The sequence below is a fragment of the Diabrotica undecimpunctata genome, chromosome 1 (genome assembly GCF_040954645.1).
Source record: "Diabrotica undecimpunctata isolate CICGRU chromosome 1, icDiaUnde3, whole genome shotgun sequence".
NCBI classification, from domain to species: domain Eukaryota; kingdom Metazoa; phylum Arthropoda; class Insecta; order Coleoptera; family Chrysomelidae; genus Diabrotica; species Diabrotica undecimpunctata.
Window position 1 is genome coordinate 74,804,169 of NC_092803.1, and position 25,973 is coordinate 74,830,141.

Below are 25,973 nucleotides of genomic sequence, written 5' to 3' on the forward strand. Positions count from 1 at the left end.
AAATAAGAAGAGAATCTTCTTCTTTGGGTACCGTCTTCTCTAAGGAGGTTGGTAATCATCACAGCTATTTTCACTTTTGAGATTGCAGCTCTGAACAAGTCGAGGGAACTACAATTATACCACTTTCTCAGATTGTTGAACCAGGAGATGCGTCTTCTTTCAATACTTCGTTTTTTCTGTATTTTTCCCTGCATTATGGTTTGTAGCAATACATATTTATCCCCTCTCATAACGTGGCCCGTTGATAAAAAAAACCATATTTATCATCTTTACACTTACAGCTTTTTGGACAACCTATTAAAATATAATTTATTTTTAAGTATTCCGAACGTTTTCGGAATGACTATTTCATTATCAGTGCTACAAGTATACATGTGTGAAGTCACAAAGTATATGGGTAAAAACCCTTTAATTGTTATTAAATTAGTTTTACATTACATTGCTGCAGATAATGTTATAGGATGTTAAATTTTTAAACAGAGTTCACTCCACGGCATCATAAAACTTCCAAACTAGGGTTGCTAACCCTGACCCGTAGTCTCTATAAGGAACTTATAAGTAGCAACTAAAGTAGAGGAACAAATGTACCAACGCCACGTAAGAGCATTTACGCATACGCATGTATACCTAGCAGCAGCACCGACGATGGAATGGTAATTCTGAAAATGTTTCGCGATGTAGCCCGAAAGGGTTCTTTTAATAAAGGATATACCTTTTTATAAAGGATTTTTTATTTAAAATTTTTGTGATTTATGGTATACAGTCGGTAACGGTATCATTATATGTAAAGCAGATGAGGATAATCAATTTTTTTCAATATAAAGAATATAAAATATTGTTTAATAATCAATTAAATTTTGGCACCAGCTTTCTATTTAATGGTAAAATTATATTATTACAATTTCCTATAATTTTTATTATGTTCTGACTCACACAACTTTAATTGCAAATTGTTATTTTTACTTTTAAGAAAATTTCCCACTTCAATAACTTTTTTATCGTCACTAAGAAACATAATCTTCAGGCTAATCGAATTTGACTGATACTTGCATTGCAAGTTCCTGCAAAATGAAATGTTTAACATTTCAAGATCATGACACTCTTCTAAGATGCAATCGATTGTAAACACGTTCTTGCAGCTTCTTAATATTAACTTTTTTAACTTGTTACAACATATTGCCAATGCTGCTATACCAAAATTGCTTAATTTGGAACATCCCGTTAAATCTATGACTTCAATGTTGGATAAAGAGTCCCTACCATTTTGGAATAAATTTTTTATATTGGCGTCGCTGATCTGATGTCCGTAACGTATCTAAAAATATATAAATTATTAAATATGCTTCAAAAAGAAATAAAGTGTAAAACCAAGAAAAAAATTAAGACTTTTAGCCCAATGAAGATTTTTTTTATAATATTGATTAAAATTCTCTTAAAAGCTATAGTTGTTTTCAGTTAAAAATCGATTTTAAACAGAACCAAAGAAAAAATCAAGCACGAAAGATTTAATAACATCTATAAATAAAATAAAGGGAATGGAATTTTAAAAATTGTTAACACAAGATAGTGTAGAATGTACAAGGATATAAGATATTATAACACACGATAAAATTACTACCGCGTATCCCAGAAATTCTAAAATAAGCGATGTAAATCCGTAAAAATAGGAAAGCAGCTTCTTGCAGTAATTGCTGATGAATTATTAAAATATGGCAGTGAAAAAGTTTTTAGCAAAATCATTTGTTAAATAGAAAAAGACTAATACATTTTATACATAGTTATAAATAAATAAAAAATGCTTTAAAAGTGTGTAAAGTATTTGATTTCTAACTAAGCGGTTTCATATTATAAAACCACCGTCAGAGCTAAGCTATAATAATATTAATTGAATGCAAGTAATTATTTAAATTCAGCAGTCTATTAAATTTATGTCAAAATTAACCGTATGCCAAATTGTAAAAACACCTTAACAAAAAGGATTCCATTGTTCAATAAACCCACAAAAAAAGTTTTAAAAAGTCATTAAAAGGCAGCACAGTAAACACATATTAAAAGGTGTGGTTATGACACAGGTGCAGGCACCCATCCATATGCATAGCGTTGAGGTGACGTATGTACAAACCGATTATAACTTAATTTTCTACCGGCTTTTAAATTCTTTGTAAATGACAATTGACAAGTGTCTTAATTAGTATAATTAACTTTATTTAGAAATAAAAAAATGTTGAAAAAATTTAAATTCAGAAAAAAAAGTAAAATGTGTCAAAGAATGTCAAAGATTTTAATTGGCAAGTTATGCCCAAAACAAAAATAACCCCAAAACCCTTTATATATTTTTAGAAACTGGCCCACAGTGACAAGGATTGACTATGAAGAACACAACATTTAGTGCAAGAGAGGCCCTGGACGTAGAAGTATATACTGGCTGGCTAATTTTAGAAAATGATCTGGTCTTACGTCAACTATTTTATTTCGAGCTGCTGTAAATAATATAAGATGTGTCAATGTGGTTGCCAACATCATTAGAAGAGAGGTACCTTTAGAAGGAAACGACGAGGAATACAGATCTGTAAATAAATGTAGTATTGGGTTTATTTTCATATTGGTTTATGAAGTTAAGGACATGGTTAAGATTATTTTTAAGTATTGAAATCTTCATCAAAACAACATAAAAACAACAAAATGAAAGTGAGAATAGATGGACAACTTAGAGAACCTATAGAAATAGGCAACGGAATAAGATAAGTGGATTCATTGAGCCCCATGCTCTTCAATTTGATTATGGATGAAATCATCAAAAGCGTTAACAAAGGAAGATAATACAGAATGGGAAACAAACAAACAAAAATACTCTGTTAAGCAACCGACACAATATTGATAGCTCAAGATGAAGATAGTCTACTACAAAGACTAATTCACAGTTTTAACATAAGATCAAACAAATTTAATATGACAATCTCATCTCAGAAAACTAAAACAATAGTAATCCGCAAAGAACCAACCAGACGTAAAATAGAAATTAACGGCATCAGTATTGAACAAGTAATAAAAATAAAATACCTTGAAATTACACTGTCCACCTATGGAGATCTGGACAAAGAAGTGAGAGATCAAGTACAAAAAGCAAATAGACTGGCAGGATGCTTTAATAACACTATATGGCGAAAGAGATACATTAACACTGAGATGAAGTCAAGAATTTATAAAGTCAGTGTAAGACCAATAATGACATACTCCTTAGAAACAAGACCTGGCACACCCACAATGCAAAGGCTACTGGAAACGGCAGAGATGAGAGTACTGAGAAGAATTACAGGAAATACGCTGAGAGATCGAAAGAGAAGTGAAGACATTAGAAGAAAATGTAACGTACATTGTATAAATGAATGGACACAAAATAGAAAAAAATAATGGAATAACCGCATAAGCAGAATGAAGGAGACCCGTGTCGTCAAAATAGCAAGAGATAAGTCACCAATCGACAAAAGTATCGGACGACCGTGCATAAGATGAAGTGACAACCTTCTATAGAGGTATTAATCCGCCAATGAACAAGCAGAATTGCTTATAAAGATGAAGAAGAAGAAGAAGACCTCTTCATGACACTATCTACAGTAGAAGTAGGGAAATCATCGTTACCTATGATTTCCTTTATACTTGAGTTCATTATTAGAATTGATTTGGGACATAAGGATGTTAAAGAAGTTTACGAAAATAATATTGAAAGGCTAGCATATGCTGAAAAGGATAATTATATGAGTTAGGAATTATATGATCGGTTTAAATATTTTTTCTAAAAGCTGAAAATTCTAGTGTAGCAGAATTCTTTTTAAAAGTTGAGTCTAAAAAGTTGACAATGTTGCTGTTTTCTAACTATAAAGTAAACCTTATTGCTGAATGTAAGTTATTATTCAATGACAGGATATTGTGAAGTTCCATAGGTGGACCTTGTACAAAGCATAATATAATATCATATCCTTAAATAACATATCAGTACCATAAAATTATTTGTGATTGGGAATGAACAAAAGTGTTAAAAAAATAAGAAATAGATCTGCAAGTAGGGAAGATAGTGGGTAACTCATTCCTAAACCTTCAGGTTGTTTATAAATTTTATTATTAAAGATAAAGAAATCTTGGGAAAGACAAAGTTAAAACTTAAAGTGGAGAAGTAATTTGTGAACATCTAATTTAGTCAATGTTTTTGCAAGTAAAAGATTATTGAGGATTGAAATGATGTCTAGTCTTGGTACATAAGTAAAAAGATTAGTTACATCAAGAGACCATAGTACAATTGTTTGGAAAATTAGGGGAAGAAAGTTTCGAAATTAAATCTAAAGTGTTGTTGGCAGTATATTTGGGAGAAAGTATATCTTGAAGGAGAGTGTTAAATTTTGCTTTTAAAGCTAATGGAGTATTGACAAAACTAACTATCGATCTTACTGGGTCATTAATTTTGTGAATTTTTGAAAAACCATAAAGGCGTGACATTAAAGGACTGCTAGAAATAAATGTTTTGGGGTTAACTAAAGTTTTTATAAATGTTGCATTTTAGGTCACTTATAAGTTTGTTTATTGGATTTTTTTAAGTGTAACGCATGACTTGTTGGACAGGAACGATTCTAGCTTGTCAACATAATCTGTATTTAAATGATAAGAAGGCAATAACTTTTATCAGCGTATGAAATATTAAGTAGTAGTTTTTATTTTATTAGAAACAGAAGTTTAAATTGAGAATAAAAAGTTGACATAACCATACAAGAGTATTTTTAATAAAACTGATTTCATTCAGAAAGTAAACCTAACTTTATACTTATTTACAGACGACTCTTATCCTACTTAATATATAAATTTTACATAAAATTCCAATTTTGGACAAATAAACCATATACCTAATCCACTTAAGTACCTAAAAGAATAGACAACAGAAGAAATCTTATTTCAAAGTGGTGTAGTACATAATAAAATGGAAAAAGCTAGTTTAAAAAATCTCAACAAAGAAATAAAATAAAGATGCAGGGCTGGCAAACAACAATACTATCAAAACATATGTTAAGAAATTAAAAGCCACGATGAAAACAATCAACCAAGAGATTTATTTAGAAAAATACGATACATAACAAGAGACTTTAAATCCAGAACTTGGGCCATTGAAGACCATACAGGAACCCTAAGAACCAACAGAGAAGATATAATAGAGACATGGAGATTATATTTCCGGGGTCCATCTAAAGACGATCAACGCCAGGAACTTGTTTACGACACCCCTGACGAAATAAAGAAAGAACCTAATATATGCAAGAATTAATTAAGACTGGCGATCAGTAGACTTAAGTATAACAAAGTACCAGGTCCAGATATGATAATAGAAGAATTCTTCAAAGCTACAGAAGAAACTGGAATTATATTGCTACACATGCTTTGTAACAAAATATGGCATTCCAAGCAATGGCCTGACGACTGAACAAAATCTACAATATATAAATAAGGCAGCTTTCGTAAATGCGACAATTGTAGAAGCATCTTCCTTATCTCACATGGCCGTAAAATAATGCTAGACATAATTAATGAAAGATTGAAAATTTTCCTACAAACAGAAATATCCCAAAAGAAAACTGGATTTACCAAAGGTAGAGGTACAAGAAAAAATCTTCTGAACATAAGGCAACAGATATTACACAAATCTAGAAAATTCAATATACCAATATAAATTTTTTAATAGATTATCGTTCGCAAAGCGTTCGACAGGGTCAAATGGCAACATTTATGGCGGATACTGAAAGGAGTAGGCGTACTAAAACACTTAATTTCACTTATCTGACCTATTATACACTACTAGAACAGTTAAAGTGCTTGACATACTCTTAAGCAAATTTTATCCAGAATAAGGTGTCAGATAAGGATGTATACTTCTTCTTGTAGTGCCTATCTGGCACTACAAGGCTGGATGTTGGCGATCATCACGGCATTCTGTATTTTGCAAACTGTGGCCCTGAAACTATTTGTGGTTGTTCTGTTGAACCACGTACGTAGATTTTTAAGCCAAGAAATTCTGCGCCTTCCTGGTATTCGTCTTCCTTCTACCTTTCCTTGAAGAATTAATTGCAGCAACCCATATTTTTCGCAATGTATACTGCCTTCACAATTATTTAATTTATATGGGGAGCATATTATAAAAGAAGCACGTGAAGGATAGGAAAAGGGTATCTCAGAAAATGGCCTAAAAATAAACACCCTACGTTTTGCAGATGATACAGTGATTCTTGTAAATAGTCAAGAAGAGTTAATTAATCTCGTACGATTGGTTAAAAACAAAAGTTAGATATTTGGTCTGCAGTTAAACATATCAAAGACAAAGATCATGATAGAGATACTACATAACAACCAACCACACATAACCACAAAAGACCGGATTGAAGTTGTGAGCTCATAGTTACATCTGGCATTTTTCACAAACATAGGGTCACTACAGAAAGAAATAAAACGTAATGTAATCTAGCAAAAGACGCTATAGGGAAGATGGCCAAAGTATGGCCAAGACCTATGCATGAGTTAAAAGAAATGACCAGAGACAGAGATTTTGCAGACGGACAATACACGACATCAAGTGTATTCACGTGTATTCAGTGTACATCAAGTGACTTTATGGAAGCAACTGTTGCTTCCATAAAGTCCTCGTAGACACACCGTCTCAGGACTTGCAACTTCAACGTGGAGTCATATGTCGCCATGTTACCTAATCCAACGGTAACTTTAACATCATAAGTATTTATAAGATATAATGTCGAACAAATGTAACTAATTATTTGTTAACGGGTTTTTACCCATATATTTAGTGGCTACATTCATGTACTCCTAGACACCGATGATGGAATGATGTATTTCGAAAACGTTTTGTCTAACACAGCCCGTTTGGGTTTTTAAATATATACCTTTTACAAAGGATTTTAATTAATTTTTTAATGAATAATAAGTGTGAGACGGTATACCAAGAATTAAGCAGAAGAATATGCAAAATTTCGACTATAGATTACTTTTACTTTATGACACAAATAGTTAAAATAACGATAGCATATAATTAGGAAGTTTATACGGTATTCATCGACTCAAAAAAAGCATAAAACATCCTTACCCATAGAAAATGTAATAAATTGTAACATAAAATACCAACCCCTAAATAGAACGCAGAAATAAAAAAAAAGCAACATATTAAACAAAATCTAGAAAAAACGAGGATACAATAATAATTACAAGTGACCACACCTGTTTGGAAGTTCACCTGACAGTAAAGACCGCAACATAGATGTGTATATATATTTATATTTATATACATATATATATATATGTATATAAATATATATATATATATATATTTATATTTATATTTATATACATATATATATATATATATATATATATATATATATATATATATATATATATATATATATATATATATATTAATATATTATATCAATGGTATTCCGGGTTTGACTCCGCGTTAAATGTTGTTGGTTTTGATGAAAACCATTTTGACGACGTTTCGGCAAGATCTCACTTGCCATTTTCAAGTCTCTCTGGATGGTCTGCTTCTTGTCGATGTTCGAGTGGAAGTGACGCTACGGGTGTTAGGCAGCTGTCCTCCGGAGGCGTGACAGCCGTGCCGGAGGCATCAAGGAATTTGGATATCGGTCAAAATACTTGGGAATTCCAAGGTTGGCCAAATCCAAATTTCTAATTGATTCGATGCAGGGAAATTCCACTTTCGCTACGTAAAACTAAGGATTTGTTTTACATAAAAGCAGGTAGATTTTCTCTCATCGATCAGTCGAGCTTGCCTCTTCTACTGTAGACCTAGTCGGTGCTATTATTGTTCCAACTAAGTTATTGTTTTATTTCTGATTTTCTGTATACCTTTTTATTTTAGCATTATTGTATATTCAGACCTTTTCAGGTTAGGATATTACATTGATCTATATTTGTTCATGTACTGATTGTTTATTTTTCTTGTATTTTGTGTCTAAGTTGTTCTTCCGTAAGTTAAGAACACTTAGAAATATTTATCTGCTTTTTCTATTTTATATTTTGATTTGTACATTGTCTAAGTAGTTCTTTCCGGTAAGTCAAAGAACTCTTAGAAATATTTTCATAATCATTGTTGCATTATTATTTCCGATATTTTATCTAAGATATTTTCTTTCTTAAGTTAAGAAAATACTTAATACATTTGTTTCTTTCATTTTCTATTTTATGCTTTCTTCCGTAAGTCAAGAAACACTTAGCAATATTTTCACATCTTTTCTATATTTGATTTTTCTTATTTTCTATTATGTCGTTTCTTCCGTAAGTCAAGAAACACTTATAAATATTTGTGCATTTTTTTTACTATATTTAATTCTCTTGTTTATTTTCTGTTCTAAGTTGTTTCTTCCGTAAGTCAAGAAACACTTACTTCAACTTGAAACACTTAAAGACATATTTCTATAATCTGTTTCATTTTTGCATTTCTCGTTTTATATTTTGAGTATTTTATTTTTCCTCTCTAAGTCGTTTCTTCCGTAAGTCAAGAAACACTTAGAAATATTTCCATATTTTACTCTCACATTTACATATTTCATTTATCTATATTTCTGTCCTAAGTTGTTTCTTCCGTAAGTCAAGAAACACTTAGAAACATTTTTTTCTTTGCATTATATTTTTATACCATTTAATTTAATTGTTTACTAAGTTATCCCTTCCGTAAGTCAAGGAATACTTAGATCATTTTTACCTATCTGTTTTCCATTTTTGCTCTGTTACTTTGTAACTGTTCCTTGGAACCGTTACCTATAACAGATATTTGTCACTGGAACTGTTATTTATAACAGCGGTAGTATTTAACCTTTCTACCAGCGACAAACCAAAGATGGTGAATACCCGATCCAATTCCGGGGATAGGAAGAAGCCCGAAGAGCCGGCGATGGGTCCTACAGGCCCAAATGCCCCCTCTCGGCAACACATCTGGCTTTTGTAGTTACTGTGCGTTGCGCGCGCTCTTGTAATTGGTCCAGTGCGCAGGTCAGTGGGCGGGGTCTTGGTCGATTCCGTTCTTGTGTTATTCTTCGGGATAATTGTTTTCCATGTTTTTGGCAATCTTTGGGCATCGTCTCGAGAATTTAAATTATTTTCTTGTTTTTCTATTTCTATGGCTTCTCTGATAATTCGTTTTCTCTTGTTTTCGACATTCGCTAACATTACCGTATGTTTGAGGTCAATTTTGTGTCCTGTAGCTAAAGAATGCTGGGCTAGGGATGACGTCGTTTCTTTTCGTTCGATGGCATTGCGATGTTCTTCTTGTCTTACTTGGATCCTTCTATTTGTCTGTCCAATATAGGCTCTATCGCATTCTCCGCAGGGAATTTTGTATACTCCTTGGTTTTCTAGGGGAATCCTTGTCTTGGCAGATGGTAATATGTTTGCGATTTTTCTGTCGGTGTTGAAGACAGTCTCTATTTTGTGTTTTCTCAGGACCCTGCTTATCTTCTCTGTTGTGCCTTTAATATACGGTAGGGTGGTTTTGGCAATCGGTTTTTCGTCTTCTTTTATTTCTTTTGTTGTTTTTTGTGGTCTTCGTGCCTTTTCGATTCTGTTTGTGGAAAAGCCGTTGTTTTTTAACGCTTTTGTAACTTTCTGCATTTCTTCTTTCTTGTGTTCTTCGTCTGTTAGTCGTTCAGATCTTTTATTCAGAGTTTTTATGACTGAATTCAATTGTGCAGGATGGTGGTGTGAATCTGCATGTAGGTATCTGTCAGTGTGGGTTGGTTTTCGATAAACTGTATATCCAATGTTGCCGTTTTCTTTCTTTATTATTAAGACGTCTAGGAAAGGTAGTTGTTGATTACTTTCTAATTCCATCGTAAACTTGATCTTGGGATGGATACTGTTAATGTATTCTAGAAATGCAGTAAGTTTGTCTGCTCCATGTGTCCATATGATGAAAGTGTCGTCCACATATCTAAGCCATAGTTTGGGTTTATATTCTGCTGTTCTTATTGCCCGTTCCTCTATGTCTTGCATAAAAAGATTTGCTATCACGGGAGATAGCGGTGAACCCATCGGTGCCCCTTCAACTTGTTTGTACCGTTGATCACCATATATAAAATATGTGTTGTTTAAGCAGTGCCTCGTCAAATTTAGGGTATCTTGCGGTACTGGGTATTTTCTGCTTATAATTTCCAAGGATTCATTGATGGGAACGTTGGTGAAAAGTGAAACAACATCGAAACTTACTAACAAGTGTCCCGGCCCAAGAGTAACATCTTTTATACGCTCGATGAAGTGGCCTGCGTTCTTAACGTAGGAATCAGCTTCTTCTGCGTAAGGCTGTAGCTTTTCAGCCAGGAACCTTGCCAGTGGTTGTAACGGTGATCCGATGGAGCTCACTATTGGTCGTAGTGGTAATCCATCCTTGTGAACTTTTGGTAAACCGTACAGTTTTGGACATCTCGATGATTTTTCCCGTGGAATAAGTTGAAAATGATGTTCTTTATTGATATTAGATGTTTGTATTTTTGCTTTTGTTGTTTTTTCTAGATATGTTGTCGGGTCAGTCGATATCTTCTTGTATGATGGATCGTCTAGAATATCTTTCATCTTTTGATCGTAGTCTATGACATTCATAACCACCGTAGCATTGCCTTTATCAGCTGGAAGTACAATGATTTCTTTATTTTTGCGCAATGAATTTAATGCCTCTTTTTCCTCGTGTGTTAAGTTTCGTTTTGGCGTTTTAGCTGTTCGTAATATGCGTGACACGTCTTGGCGTATAGTCTCGGCCGTGTCGGATGGTATATTGGTTATTGAACTTTCCACTTCGCATATAATATTTTCAATTGGTATGCGTGCAGGAGCTACTGCGAAATTAAAGTGAGATCTTGCCGAAACGTCGTCAAAATGGTTTTTATCAAAACCAACAACATTTAACGCGGAGTCAAACCCGGAATACCATTGATATAACATACAGCTCCCGCGGAAATATCAAAACTAACATATTAATATATATATATATATATATATATATATATATATATATATATATATATACATATATATATATATATATATTTATATATATATATATATACGTATATATATATATATATATATATATATACATATATATATATATATATATATATTTATATATATATACGTATATATATATATATATATATATATATATATATATATGTATATATTTATAAAAAATATAACTATATCTAGTTGTATACACCATAATATGTCCTATATGTCATATGACACAAATATATATATATATATATATATATATATATATATATATATATATATATATATATGTATATATATATATATATATATATATATATATATATATATATATATATATATATATATATATAAAGTGTGTCCGTAAAGTATGGAATAAATTCGATATTTCCTATATAATGTTCTACATTTTACAATAAAATTTCGTTACACAAGGTGATACACATTAAGGTGATGACGTCATCGGCGTTTTTTTTTAAATGTAATACCCTGTATTTTAGGACATTTTTAGATTGATAAAAATGAGCTGATTCCAAAAAAGTATAATACTGGGGTCTAACGGATATAATTTGAAAGATATGCGCTTAGAAATTTAATTTTTATTTATTTCTAATATTAATAAATTATAATAAACAACTTGAAAGTTATCCAGTAATTAATACCTAACTTTATCTAAAATGTTCGAATTGTAACCCTTAATGTAATTGTAACTGACAGTAACCCAAACGTTGTACAAATTCTTGTAGAACCTTGTTTATGGTTTCTTGAGAAGTATTGTTTAGTTCTTTACTAATTCTTGCTTTAAGTCTTCAATATTTGCAGGTTTCGTTTTATAAACAACATTCTTCAAATGAACCCACATAAAATAATTCAAAGGATTGAGGTCTGGCGACCTCGCTGGCCATTCAATATGTCCACGTCTTCCAATCCACCTGTTCGGAAAACTTTCCGTTTAGGTTTGTTGAAACCATAAATTTTCATCAAAACCTGATCTGGTATGATGGACCGTTTTAAATACCTTCGAAAAAGTAGTATCCGATGATTCTATGTATTTCTTACAATGCGAGCCCATACGTTTACCTTTTGCGGGTATTGTGTATGATGTTCCCGCATCCAATAGGGGTTTTCTTTTGCCCAGTATCTACAATTCAGACGGTAGACCTCGCCATTTAATGTGAATGTAGCCTCATCAGAAAAAATAATATTTTGAACCAAGAGAGAGTTTCGGTGGTAGTTATCCATCATTGTTTCGCAAAAATGTATTCTTTTATCTGGATCACCCTCGTTTAATTCCTTTACAAGTGTGCATTTAAAGGGGTGCCATTGTTTTAGCCAAATTTTATTACTTTGTGTACCGTTGTTTTGCAAACATCGACATCACGACTAACCGATTCGAGAACGGAAAGTTTAACGAATTTGTCTTCCTAGGCCATATATTTGGCCATTTAATTTAATAAAGCGATAGCGGCTTTCGTTAAAAGATTTTATCTTTTACACATTTCGCATAGCGCAAAGGATACAAAAAACGATATTATCATATCGTTTTCGTTCACGGCCGCCAAAGCAGGTGGCGCCTTTGTAAGCTAACTACTGTTGTAGTGAAGTTTTGGGAGACATTCGTTGGACTTTCCGAGTTTGAATTTGTATCAGCCCAAGTGTCTGATGAGACTGGGATAGGCCGAAATGATCATAACACTTTATTGATACCGATTCGAGCACGGGAAGTTTAACGAATTTGTCTTCCTAGGCCATATATTTGGCCATTTAATATATATATATATATATATATATATATATATATATATAATATATATATTATATATATATATATATATATATATATATATATAATATATATATTATATATATATACATATATATATATATATAAAATATATATATATATATATATATATATATAAAATATATATATATATATATATTATATATATATATATATATATATATATATATATATATATATATATTATATATTTAGTGTCATATGACATTTAGAACATACGGACGTATACAACTAGATTTTGAGCAAAAGTAACAGCAGCAATAACGTTTTAAGAGTGATGTAACATCGCTAGAAAAATGAATATTTACACACAGACCAAAAGTGACTGAAGTGGCACAGATATGAAAAAACAGTCATAAACAGCAGCTGGATAAAAAAATAAATATATGGAGCCCGCAAGTATAAGAGAGGAAGATAACTTAAGAATCTTGGAAAAACAAAGTAGTTGAATCCAAGTTAAAATGATGATAGTTTGACAAGGAATAAATAAAAACCTAATTGTAAAAGGTTCAAGTGATATATATTTCATCTATCAATATTATGCTCAGTACGATTTCACATCAGCCAGTGAATTGTTGTTTTTATCTCGTCGTTAAAAGACATGTACGTTGTACATATATGATATCTAGAATGCAACTGAATCGAAATATAAATATTTGTATCAGTATCTGATCATTATAAATATCATTATAAATTTCGACAATTTTAACTTTTATAATACTACGCCGAATACATAATTAAAATATACCTTTAATGCCTTCAATTTTCTCAATGTCTTCCACAAATTTTGAAATATATTTCCGTCGAAATTATAAGCGAAATTCAGACACAGGTATTCCAAATTTTTGCAACCCAAAATTGATGAGAAACTTCCAGTACTTAAGTTGGAACAATCTAAACTTAAGCTCCTTAAACGTTTAGAAATATGACTCAGGAAAAAATACGTATCAGCATCAGTTATAAAGATTCTGTTTATAGGCTGGAAGCTGGAAACATGTAACCCATCCAAACTGGGACAATTTAACACAAGCGATGAAATATGTGACACTGTCACATATATATTTTCACTAATGTTAATGTTAGAAAGATTTTTTGTACAAGCCAGTTCTTCATAGAAAATTAAAGACTTGAATGGCGTTCCTTTTAGATCCAAGCTTTTTAGTGATTTGCAAGATACTATCAAGTGTCTTAATCCATCTTCACTTATCTCATGGCAATGTCTCAAAGAAATACTAACAATATTTTGGGCACATCTACAAATTTGTCTTAATACTACCAGCGGCTGTTTAATTGCTTTCATATGTATATCTTCAGCTTTATTTAATTGCCATATCTTAAAACAAATTACCGAAGTATTTGTGCTCATCCCCGTAAACTTTAATATTTTCCATAATCTTGGATTCTCTGCAATAGTTCTCCATTGTTGGCAAACAGGAATAATGTTTTTTCGAAGCTCATCTTCGTTGAAATACTGAAATATGTTCAAGAGAACCTTTTCAGGTAATTGTCCAAAACCGGTGCGGACTGGAACAGACACATTGCTTCCCCTTAAAGAAACTACTGTCGTACTTGACATAACGAAATAAAAAAGTTCCCGTAAATAGTAATAAAATTTTGGCATGTGTCACAGCAAGTCAACATGCTTGCTTAATAAAAATAAGTATTTTATAAAACGTCAAAGAGGATTCTGGTTGAATAATAAAAATTTTAAATAATGTATTTACGTTTAGGCTAACTTGTATGTATCAATAAATTTATTTTGGGTTCGAACCGACCTATTATATATTTTGTGGTCCTCTATTCTTACCCGTATTAGCTACGAGTCATTTTTGTTGTATGAACGGCCATAAAGTAGAAAGTACAGAGCGTTTAGAATCATGCTTAACTGAAGTAAAATGGTGTCTTCTGATTCAATATTAACCCTCCCTTAGGCGCGTGTTTAAGTATAACGTGGTTGGGAGCGTGGGATACAGGTGTCACCCATATTTAAATTGTCGTATATTTGGAAAAAAGATATTTTTAAATAAAGTAGGATTAAAAATAAATACAGTCATACTGGTTACATTAACCAATTTTTATTGATATAGTTAAAAACAATACACTATTTCTATTCAAAATCTGCGAAAAACGGAAACAAGAAATATTATCAGTAATCTAAGCATTAATAATTACAAATGTCTTTTGAATGATTAACGCATGCCCACTTGTGGCACACGGTCATGATTCGGTCACGTCCTCGTTCACATTCATAATATCTCCAACGTGACGATACCATAGGTGCTTCCTGGAGCTCACGTTCTGAAGAATTTATTATGAATTTTGCACGTCTACGAATTTCTCTTGGAAGGGTCTCAATTGTAGAATGGTTTAAAATTTTGGTGTTTTATAAGCTGCCAACTTAACTCTTTCAAAAATCAACCCTCCTTACCCTTTTATTTAACGCTGCAGCATAGTATGTATGAATGCATAAATAATTAATGGCAGCTTTATTCAAAATATCGTAAAAGAGTACCATAGGCCACCTTTAAGTATTGTCAACGACGTTATTTTTTGTACCAAGTTGATTAACAAGATCAACGCCTACCTTCGTCATATTATAGAACGATAGTATCTATGTATTCTGTTTGTCGTGCTTTTACGTATCTATTGTATCATGAAAATGCATACTAGGTAATAACAGAACCACTGTTGACTAAGCACAATATGATATGTGTAATCTTTGTGAAAACCAAAAATAAATGTCAATGGTTTTCTTTCTTTTCTTGCTAACATTTCTTTGATATTTCTTCTCTATTTTTGAGAATGTTAGCTTCTTCTCCGTTGATTTCGTAATAAAAAGCAGCTAGTAAACCAATTGTATAATGTTCCTGTTTGTATTTATCGGTTCTCTTATGCATAAAACAATGTCTTCTGCTGAATTTCTTACTCAGTAAGTCCCGACAGGCTGTGTTCAAACATAATGGTTTCAGATTGATTAAATAGGCTGTATGGGTACCAACTAGGGCAAAAACTTTTGAACAGTATTTAACAGGCTTACTGACATGTACGGGTGAATTAAACACCTGCCTTTAAATGCCAGTTATTGTTCGTCGACTGTTTTGTCAGTTATTTTTAAATATTAAAATTATAAATTCTGATGGGAGCTAATTTATCAATTTCTGTCCTCTGGTTTTTCTTATGTATATTATCGAACCCAACACATAAATAAATAACAGGTAAATAACAGGATGTTAGGCCATTTCAGATTGAATTATCCCACAAGTCCCTGAGATTTTTTCTAGAATACCGTAGCAATCCTATTAGAAGAAGCAATCCAATGAAAGCTTTTCTTTTAGCAGTGTCCTTACATTTTGAATCTCTTTTACGAGAAAAGTTTTCTCCCCATCTATCTATAAAGCTATTCGTATAAGTAGTTATAATTCCAAAAATTACATTACCAAAAAAAAAGCTTAAAAGTATTCTAGTTCACTGCGTGTTTCACAAACCTTGTCTTTTGTTCAAGGAAGATGTATAACGATAGTGCATGCTCTGGATCTTATATTGGATGGTTTCAACGGTTGTTTGCTTCATCATATTATACCGTCTTTAGCGACAAAACAAAGTTTATGTAAATGCTCACTCACATCTTCAGATTGTAAATCGTCAACTTCGTGTCCACAATTTATCATATTCTCTATTCATCATATACCTATATCATATATCTATGACTCATTCATACTTTTTTAATATGATCTTTCTCATCATGGTCGCTATTGTCATCTGATAAATCATTATCACTTTCATCGCTACTGAGAAGATTATAATATTCTATCTACTTATTTGTATTCTTGCTACGCTCTATTTTTCCTTTTTTCTGCTCAGATATTTTCCGCTTGTTTTATTTTTGCAACACTGTAATACAAAAAGAAAAATATTGTACAACAAAACCTTGAATAAAAAATGTGAGTAACATAAATATTTCAAAATATAATTAAACATTATAAAACATGTCCCTGATTTAAAATAGTAACGTAGTTAGGGACATGGGTGATAAGCGCCAGTTTAGGCGATTATTGTACTTATTCAACCTTAATATGAAATACAATGTGTGATGACAAGACCCAATCGTTCCAGTTGAGCACAACGAGCTTAAATATAGCGTAGTTGACTCCTGTCACCCATGCGACTCTCTCTCTTTATCCAATGGCGCTATAGCCCAAATCGAGCCTTGCTTCCTTCAAACTCTGCCTCCAACCTTGCCGATTCCGCACCGACCTTCTCCAGATTCTCACATCTAGAAAATTTTGCGCGTCTGCTGCCTATTCATCTCCCACCTTTTCCGTGGCCTTTCTTCTGGTGTTTCGTTCTGAATTTTACTATCTAGAGCACTTTTTGACAATCTGTCAGTCTCCATTCTCACTACATGACCAGCTCATCGAAGTTTCTGAGGTTTAACGAATTCTGAGACCGGTGCTTTTTTGAACAGTTAGTAAAGTTTATGGTTGTACCTGGATCTCCGTACTTTATTTTCATTAATAGGTCTAAATATCTTTCTAAGGACTTTTCTTTCAAAGGCTTTCAGCTTTCGTTTTTTGTCTTAGATACCTATATCTTATAACATAGTATTGGTCTCATAATAGTTTTGTAGACGCGACTAACAGGGGGTTAATATCAATTTGTTCATGTCCTATCATTATGACCTTGGTTTTATTTTTATTAACATCCATCCCGCTTTTTTTTCACTCTGTGTTACTTCTCGCTACAACCATTACGTCATCGGCAAATATTCCTTCGGACACATCCGAAGAAGAAGACGAAATTTTTTGTAGGTTGTGTAGGTTTTGTAGGATGTATATTATTATAAGCAAGTTATGCTTAAACTGTTTCCTTGTCTTATCTCTCTCTAATCTAAATTCTTATGATATCATATCATTTCTTATAACATTTACATTATAACTATAAAAATTTAAGAACATTTAGACTAACTTCTTGCTTATTTTATTGTCCTTTAATGTTTTCCATAGTACTTTTCTGGGAATATATGAAAGGCTGTTTATAAGTATGTCTCCTCTATTTCTTTTTTCAGCCTGTCTGCATCCACCCCGGGACAAGGTCTCCCCATGAGTTCTCCACTCTTCTCTGTCATGTGCTCTTTGGTGAGTTAAGTGCAAAGATACTAAGGAGGGATATTTGTGTTTATATGTTTATATAAAACTAATTAAGACTTTATTTAGTTTGGATTAAATTTAAACATTTTCGGTTTTTTTTTGTGATATTATTATTATTCAGTTTTTTATTACACTAAAGTAAAAATAAGATCGTGAATCTAAAAAATTTAAAAATTTAGCAAAAATGCAATAAGAAAACCTCAATCGCATCGCTGTTCTTACGTGCCAAACTAGTCCAAAAAACGAGAATCTATTCTCCCAAGACCATTAAACTAGAACTTTGCATTCCACAACTGAGCCGTCGTAAGCACATTGCATTACCTATGAACATGCACGAACACGCTAAGTATTCAGAATTAACCTTCACGATTTGGCACCTAATTGCTTCTTCTCACACAAAGTTCGTATTATTAAACTAAAGTTGGATGATATTCGAACTTAACGAAAGAAAACAATTCATTAAAGCTGACGTGGACTGCCAAAAAATGTTAAGCGACTTGCAGGAAGGGCTCGTTTAAAAGGGATAGGATTAAATTTCTCGAGAATTAGCTTAATATAATTTGTTGGAATATAACAGATGTAGTTGGCAGACAGGAAGTGTTTTAAATAATATTACAATGAGTTCTGTAAGTTGTAAGCTGTTAGCGTTTAAAAGTAATAAATAGATATGCACTGAAGTACATGAAAAATAAAATAAAACGCAGAATAAAAAATGACAATAAAAACAAAGCCTTCCGAATGAAAAAAAAGAAAGCAATAAACCTTATACAAATATGGATCAATTAGATAGATAGGATAATAAATATTATTCTGGTTATGTAACTGTTTTCTTGTGGTATGTTTACGTTAAATATGCTTTTATGCAAAAAAAACTGCAAGACCACCAAATGTCAAAATAAACGAGCATGAATCATACATCAAACATAGAGACTTCGACAGATACCAGATATGCAAAGTTGCCTGGGAAAAAGAAAAAAGAAAAATGGAAAAGGCAACCCTTATTTTAGTTATGAAGAAACATTTGTAGCAAACTCATCAACATAACGCAGCATCTGTGGTTACCATTACTAAAAGAGGAAGTCAGCAACAAGAATATAGCAATATTAATGGATTAATAGAATATCATAGACACCATCTGCAATTATACATAATACATTGTCACCTCGGGGGAACAAATAAGGGTCTAACCACATTCTGTTGTCTCCGGGTGCTCTGTAGAGGGCTTCGAATATACTGTCGAGAGCTCCCCTACTTAAGTCCATTTTCGGGTTATGGACTTGGAAAATATTTATCTTCGGTGTCTTGCCTTGAAAAAGGCAAGATATTTCTTACATGACAATTTCTTCGTAGAAATAAAAACACCAAGTTAAGTTGAAACAATTCTCAGCCACAGAGTATGGAAAATAAATGCAGGAAGCAGAGCCCCGAGAGCACTAAGCTCTCGGAGAACCCGTAAGGGACGGACCTGGCTGACCTGAAAATCGCCAATATTTATATGCTCTGTTGGAGCGATAAATAGGGGTTTCCAGGTCAAGAGCCAATGGGAAAATTCGAGGCGGGGCGATGCGCATCGAAATGCGCACTAGTCCACAGACTGGCATTCGATGACAACATAAACACACAATAGATAAACACACAAAATAACAACATCTTAAGGGTAAAACAATAACCTCTCAAAATTTTGTAACTAAAAACGTGGCTATTTGCCTACAAGATCAAGGCTAAGTAACACAAAGATTTCCGGAGTGGAAACCGAAACGCCAAAAAAAAAAACGTAAATTGTAATTTTTATTAGAATCATAATTATGTGGTTTAATCCCATATAAATTCAATATTTAAATATAATTTTCTTTTGAATGCTACATCTTTCGATTAAAACACTGACAACTAATTAATCTTCATATTATTATCTATTGCGGCTCGGAACACTATTTTGATGATAGCTTAATACAAATGAAGTAATTTTAATTAACTATTTGTGAAAGTAATTTTAAATAACTAAGATTATTTTCTTCCCACTTGGCCATATTTACCTTTAGTAATAATATTCAATGAAAAGACCATAAGAATAATTTTGATATTCTGACTGAAAACTTAACCCTTAATTTGGCAAGCTTAAATATAACAGTAATTTTTGTGAAATTGTTGTTTAGGCAGTGCGATATGGTATATTACAAGGCATTTTGACCATTTTATAAATAAGGGAGATGTGGAGTGTATTCCACAAGATACATAGTGAAATATCCAAATTTATTGTATGAGTTTATTATGTATCTTATAAGAAACATAGGCTAAGACTGTAGGTAAAACCTCGCAATAAAAGCAGAAACTTAAAGTACCTACTAAAACTAGTTTTTTAATATAAAATGGAAGCAAAAAGTAATTAGGTAAGATATTAATTTATTATTCTAGTTAGAAACAACCAAAACTGTTGTAAAACTTGGGTACTTATGTGCTATTAGGAAAAGAATTAAAACAATATCTATCCTATTCTAAATATAATCTAAGCGTACATTTTGAACATGACCAATGTGTCTCTCCTGATTTGCAATACCTACACCTGCCTTTGGTATCATAAATAGGAAAATGATCAACTTTATCAAATCGTATTTCCTCTGATGGTCTCGGCAGAACGTACTTTTTACTTTTTTTTTTAATTTCTTCGTTCCGCTCGGCAAACACTCTCTTATTTTTTCTGTCCCTTGCTGTTAGAGCCTCTGCTACGCACTGTCTAAAATATTTTAGAGTATAATCTTTGGACGTGTGTTGTAAAATATTTTTATCCCTTCTATACACAATCCATGCGTTATTTATACAAATAAGAGTATCTAGCATTTGTGCAAATATGGAGAGGTGAGAAGATATCACCCATGTGAGAAATGTATTGTTTTATGAGAGAGGAACAAGGGAACTCAATTTTTGTTCGCTGACTTTTATGTATGTATGTATGTACTAGCTAGGACAACAAGTTTGTTGTCAAACCGTTTTACATTTATTTTATTAATGTTGTCACTTCTTGAACAAAACGACCCTCTACCATTTTTCTTCAGAGAGTTATCATTTTCTAAAACACAATTTTTTAATCGATCTTTTCTTATTGTTCCCAGGGCTAAAATTCCATAATCATGATGAAGAATGTAAGACAAATCAAAACTTGAATAGAAATTATCGACATAGATAACACAGAGCGCCGGTGATTTCATTGATTGTGTTAAAGCAAGAACTTTAGCCCCTATCAATTCTAAGGATTTTTCTTTTTATAAAAAAGTATGCTGCCTAAAAGTATCAGATCCCCCATAAACTATGAAATCGTACACAAACCCTGAAATGCCGGCTCTAACAAATATTTTAAAACCCCATTTTTTTGGTTCTAAATTATATATACTGTCGTCCTGAACCAGCCTTTTTCCCTTTATGAGGGATCACCATCTTGTCGATACTCTGACGTTTTTCTTCTTCTATAATACAACAATTTCTTCTCACTATGTATAAAACTGGGCGAATTCGATAGTACTGACCGTTGTTTATATTATGATCGTTTCGCTTCGTATTGGCAAAGTGAATATACAGGCGAATTTTTTGATATTGTTTGAGAGGAATTATTTCTGATATTTTATCGTATCTGAAGTTTACACTCCAGTAGTCCAAGTATAATGGCATACCCTTCAAAATCTGTATGGCTATGACGTCACTTATCTTTAGTAACACTTATCGACTTGTCTGTTTTCTGAACGAAATAAAGGTTTGTATTGTTGACATTCAGTTCTTATAGATCGTCTGAAAAAAACATTGTGAAATATTCTAATGGTGACTTTAATTTGTCTACCACAGAAAAGATATTTTCGGGAATGTTCACAGGATATTGAAAATCTTCTTTCGTCCAGTGGTATTCAACAACATTCTGTCGTTTTGTGCATTTACTCTGTAGTTTGTCTTTAGGTTGGTTAGTGTTGTCGTTAATCTCTTTAGATGGTCCAGGTATCTGATGTTGTGATCGTGTTTTTAGAGGACTCAAAGCAGATTTAGGTATACTGCAAATAGATTTAGGCGTACTATAAGGAGATTGATGTGTTGATAGCTCTGGTTGTGGATACTGAATCTGTATCTGATAATGTATCAACAATCTCTTGAACTTCAGAAGGTAACCTTTCGACTTCAGAACTTTCATCGGTTTCAGAACTTTGAGTTGTAGATGGTTTAGTATAACTTTCGTTTCCTTCATCGCTCGAATCATCCATATCAGATGGAGGTGGTAGAAGTAACGCCAAAATTTTTTCTGACTTTGATGATGTCATATTGGTATTTCGCTAAAACCAGGCAAATATTATACTTATATATCTAAATGAACTCATTTTAAAACGTTTTATTAAAACAACTTCTACGAATGTAATTGGAACAGAAGTGTGGGATAGGCACAAAACAAAAATATTTCACAGTACTAAATATATGACAAAGTAAACTATAAAATATATAACAAAAAAGTTCCATCAAGCTATATCTTTGGCAAAGTAGATTATAGGATGCAGTTTAAAAATATGGTTCGGCATTGTCACTTTTGGATATTTATATATAAATATTCATATATGTAGGATCACCACACATCGTCATACTACAACTTCACCTCCTGTAAAACAAAATACTTATTTTTACACTAATACTGAATAAAACGTAGCAGCCTTTTTCTAATCGGCATTCATTAGGCGACCATCTTATAAATAATTGAGGCGTTCAGAACCATAGTGGATCATGTCCATAATACATAAGTCAGAGATATTTAGAGTTAAAGTTAACAAGTTTTCTACTACTACATAATACACCAACGAACCTAATTTAAGTGAAAACCTCTTATGTAATATGTTGTTTAAATAATTAAACTATATCAAATATTAAATAAATAACCTTTTTGGAAATAACTGGATACACTTGAAAAAAATTGGACTTAATCCATTATTATTCTGAAATATTTGGTGGAAAAATGGATTAAAAAACGAAGTATGACAAAACTGGAATTTTAGTTACAAAAAAATAACAAATAAAAACTTATTATTACAACAATGTTCAATAATACTCTCACAACTTAAGTGGCATTAGTTTTAATCATCATAGACCAGTTCATGATCGTCTATGTCGTCTTTTTCACCCTGTTGCTGGATTCGTGAACAGGTTAGTGTGTTGATGCAGAGATTTTTAAAATGATAGTGTGTGACTGGTGGCAGATATAGGAGGAGAGACAGCATGTCCTTTTTCTTTGCTTCTGTCACAAGTTAAGGTAAGGAGTACAGATGACCTTGATTACCAATGAATTTTAAGACTTCTATTTTGGCCATCGAGACAGTAAAAAACGGAAAATCTTCATTCAGCGTAAGTTTGTACTTCAAAACCCAAGGATCTTCTCTCTTGTACCTCATCCATCTCATTTCTAACCACTTTACAGGTGCTCCATTACTATCTTTTTTTCTATTTACAAGCACCTCTTCTATGTTCTTTGTCGACACAATGTCGCTCATTTTTATTTTAGTTACTTCAAAAGGCACTGTCAATTTTAAAGTTTTTATTACATTAATCCAGTCGTCTGGCAAAAGGTATGAGAAGATTTTCTAGCAGACTTTTCAATAACCTCAAAATCTCGGTCGTTTGGCAAACAAGAGTGGCCAGATACAAGAAATATATGATCTATCGTTCTTATGTTTATGTAAGGATTTTGAACAAGATTTAGTAACGTGGTAGCCAGTTTGAAATTTCTGTTTTGTCTTGTACATAATTCTGAATAAAGAGTTACGTGTTTGTGATTTTTGGCATGTTTTTTCAGATGCATGGTCTATATTGAAGATATGTCCTGAGATCCTTTACCACCACTTGTTTCTTCCTATCATCATCATCATGCAACCTCTTCTGTCCACTGCTGGACATAGGTCTCTCCCATTTTTCGCCAGTCTTCACGGTTCTGTGCTTCTTGTTGCCATTTCTTGGATATTCGTCTAATATCGTCCATCCAGCGTGTTGGTGGTCGTCCTCTGCTGCGTTTGTCTTCTCGTGAGCGCCAGTCAATTAGTTTTCTGGTCCATCTTGTGTCTTTCAGTCTCGCTATGTGACCGGCCTAATTCCATTTCAGCTTGGCTATACGTTCGAAGACATCACTGATACCTGTTCTTTTCTTTAAGTCTTGATTCCTTATTTTTTGTTTCGTCCCACACATACATAAATCCGTTCTTTTTGTTGCAGGAATAAAATTCTAGGTTATAGATCTATATATTTCTTTTGTAATATGTAATGGACGTCGACAATTTTGGGTATGGCAGTACTTTTTAAAGGTCAAAAGTAGCAATATACTGTTCATTGGATGCGCCATCACTGTTCGATTTTACTACATCTCAAGCTTGTTTTGCTTTTGCTAGGTGAAAGGAACATTTTTTTCAACAATAAGTGAATTGAATGTCTCAGGTTCAGTTGATGTAGCTATTTTTAAAGAGAGTTTATCACATTTGACGCACGTATCTTTCGATGGTGTTTTAAAATGTTAATTAAACTTAGTTGTAAACACAGGATAGTATTGTTTTTTTTTCTGAGGTACTTTGCCTTCGTTGTTGCATTTTGTTACATATAGGCCATACACTTTTCTGATATTTAAATCAGGATTAAGATACTTTCTTTTAGGGTTCTTTGTTCTGCTATAATGAATGTCGTAATTTGAATCCATTTTTAATCATAAACGATCACGATAAATGCACTGAGCACAATCTGACTAGTCAACTGGACTTGATCCACTCTGTCCTAAAATAATATTACACATTGTTCAGAGACATAGGAAAGTAACGCCATCTGTTTATTATTGCGATAACTTTGGACGTGATTTCTTATAGCAACGAAAAGATTTTTATTTGTAGAACATAGATACACTGCTAACTTAATTTTCGTGAAAAGTGGACTTAATCCACTATGATTCTGAATGCCTCAATTGTAGATAACTAACTTTCAATGATTACTATAGATGCAGTACTATTTCTGAGTTTAATAAACGTATAGGCAACACAATTAACAGACAATAGTGAGTAAACGTTTTAAGAGATAGACAATTTGAATATTCGGAAATGACGTAGCCTATAAGATACAAATCTAAATTAAGGATTAAATTCTTAGTAACCAGCATTAGCGTTTCATTTCTGATATTTTTATACTCACAATATACAGGGTGTTGCAAAAAGGTATGTCATAAATTAAATCACGCATTCCGGAGACAAAAATAAATTGATTGAATCCAACTTGCTTTAGTACAAAAGTGTACACAAAAAACGTTTAAGCCCTTTGAAGTTACAAAATAAAAATTGTTTTTTTGCATTATTTCCTAAACTACTTGACATTTTGTAATAAAAATGAACACGTTACATTCTTGTTCTGAAAGCAGTTTTTATAAAAAAGAAACAACAAAATCTAAGGGCACAGAAAAATTTTAAGGGGGACGCGCAGCCCTAAATCCCTCCAAACTTTTAAGTACGTTCAAATCAAATAAATTTTGTGGTATCATTAGTTTAACACATTATTTTTAAAACTTTTTGCCTTGTATCACTTTTTTCAAAAAACAGTTTTTATTGAGTTACGGCCCTTTTCATTAACCTTTGAAAAATTACGTGCAACCAAATAAATGGCTTAAATGAATTAACAAGTACAAAAAATTTCTATAACCTCTATAAATATGACATTAAAATAAATCTTCAAAATGACCCCCATTTTCTTCAATACACATTTGGTATCGTTTTAATAAGGAAAACCGAATTCGCTGAAAAATCATATTTTTCTGACGAAATTGATTTGCAACTTCAATTATTCTAACCCTCAATTGTTGTTCGTCCTCTATTGTTACAGAATACACTTTCTCTTTCATATATCCCCAAAAGCAAAAGTCCATGGGGTTAAGACCTAGACTTCTGGATGGCCAAGAAATAGGTGCGTCACGACCC

General features: G+C 32.3%; 2 protein-coding genes across 2 annotated transcripts in view; both read right to left on the bottom strand.

Annotated features, from left to right (window-relative positions):
* Window positions 1-25,973, bottom strand: part of LOC140432302 (uncharacterized) — an 803,181-nt gene that overhangs the window by 397,907 nt on the left and 379,301 nt on the right. The gene's annotated exons all lie outside the window — the stretch shown is intronic.
* LOC140450722 (uncharacterized) lies at window positions 753-14,503 on the bottom strand. Its single transcript, XM_072544394.1, has 2 exons — window positions 13,620-14,503; window positions 753-1,315 (listed from the first exon to the last, which is right to left on the bottom strand). The coding sequence occupies exons 1-2, from the start codon at window positions 14,490-14,492 to the stop codon at window positions 896-898; spliced, it is 1,293 nt and encodes a 430-aa protein (XP_072400495.1). The 5' UTR covers window positions 14,493-14,503; the 3' UTR covers window positions 753-895.

What these genes read in the sequence shown, in the direction of transcription:
- LOC140450722 (XM_072544394.1), bottom strand. Translation starts at nt 14,492, where the DNA reads ATGCCAAAATTTTATTACTATTTACGGGAACTTTTTTATTTCGTTATG. An exon ending in GAAAATTGAAGGCATTAAAG is followed by an intron (nt 1,316 to 13,619) that starts GTATATTTTAAT and finishes ATATATTTTTAG; the next exon opens with ATACGTTACGGACATCAGAT.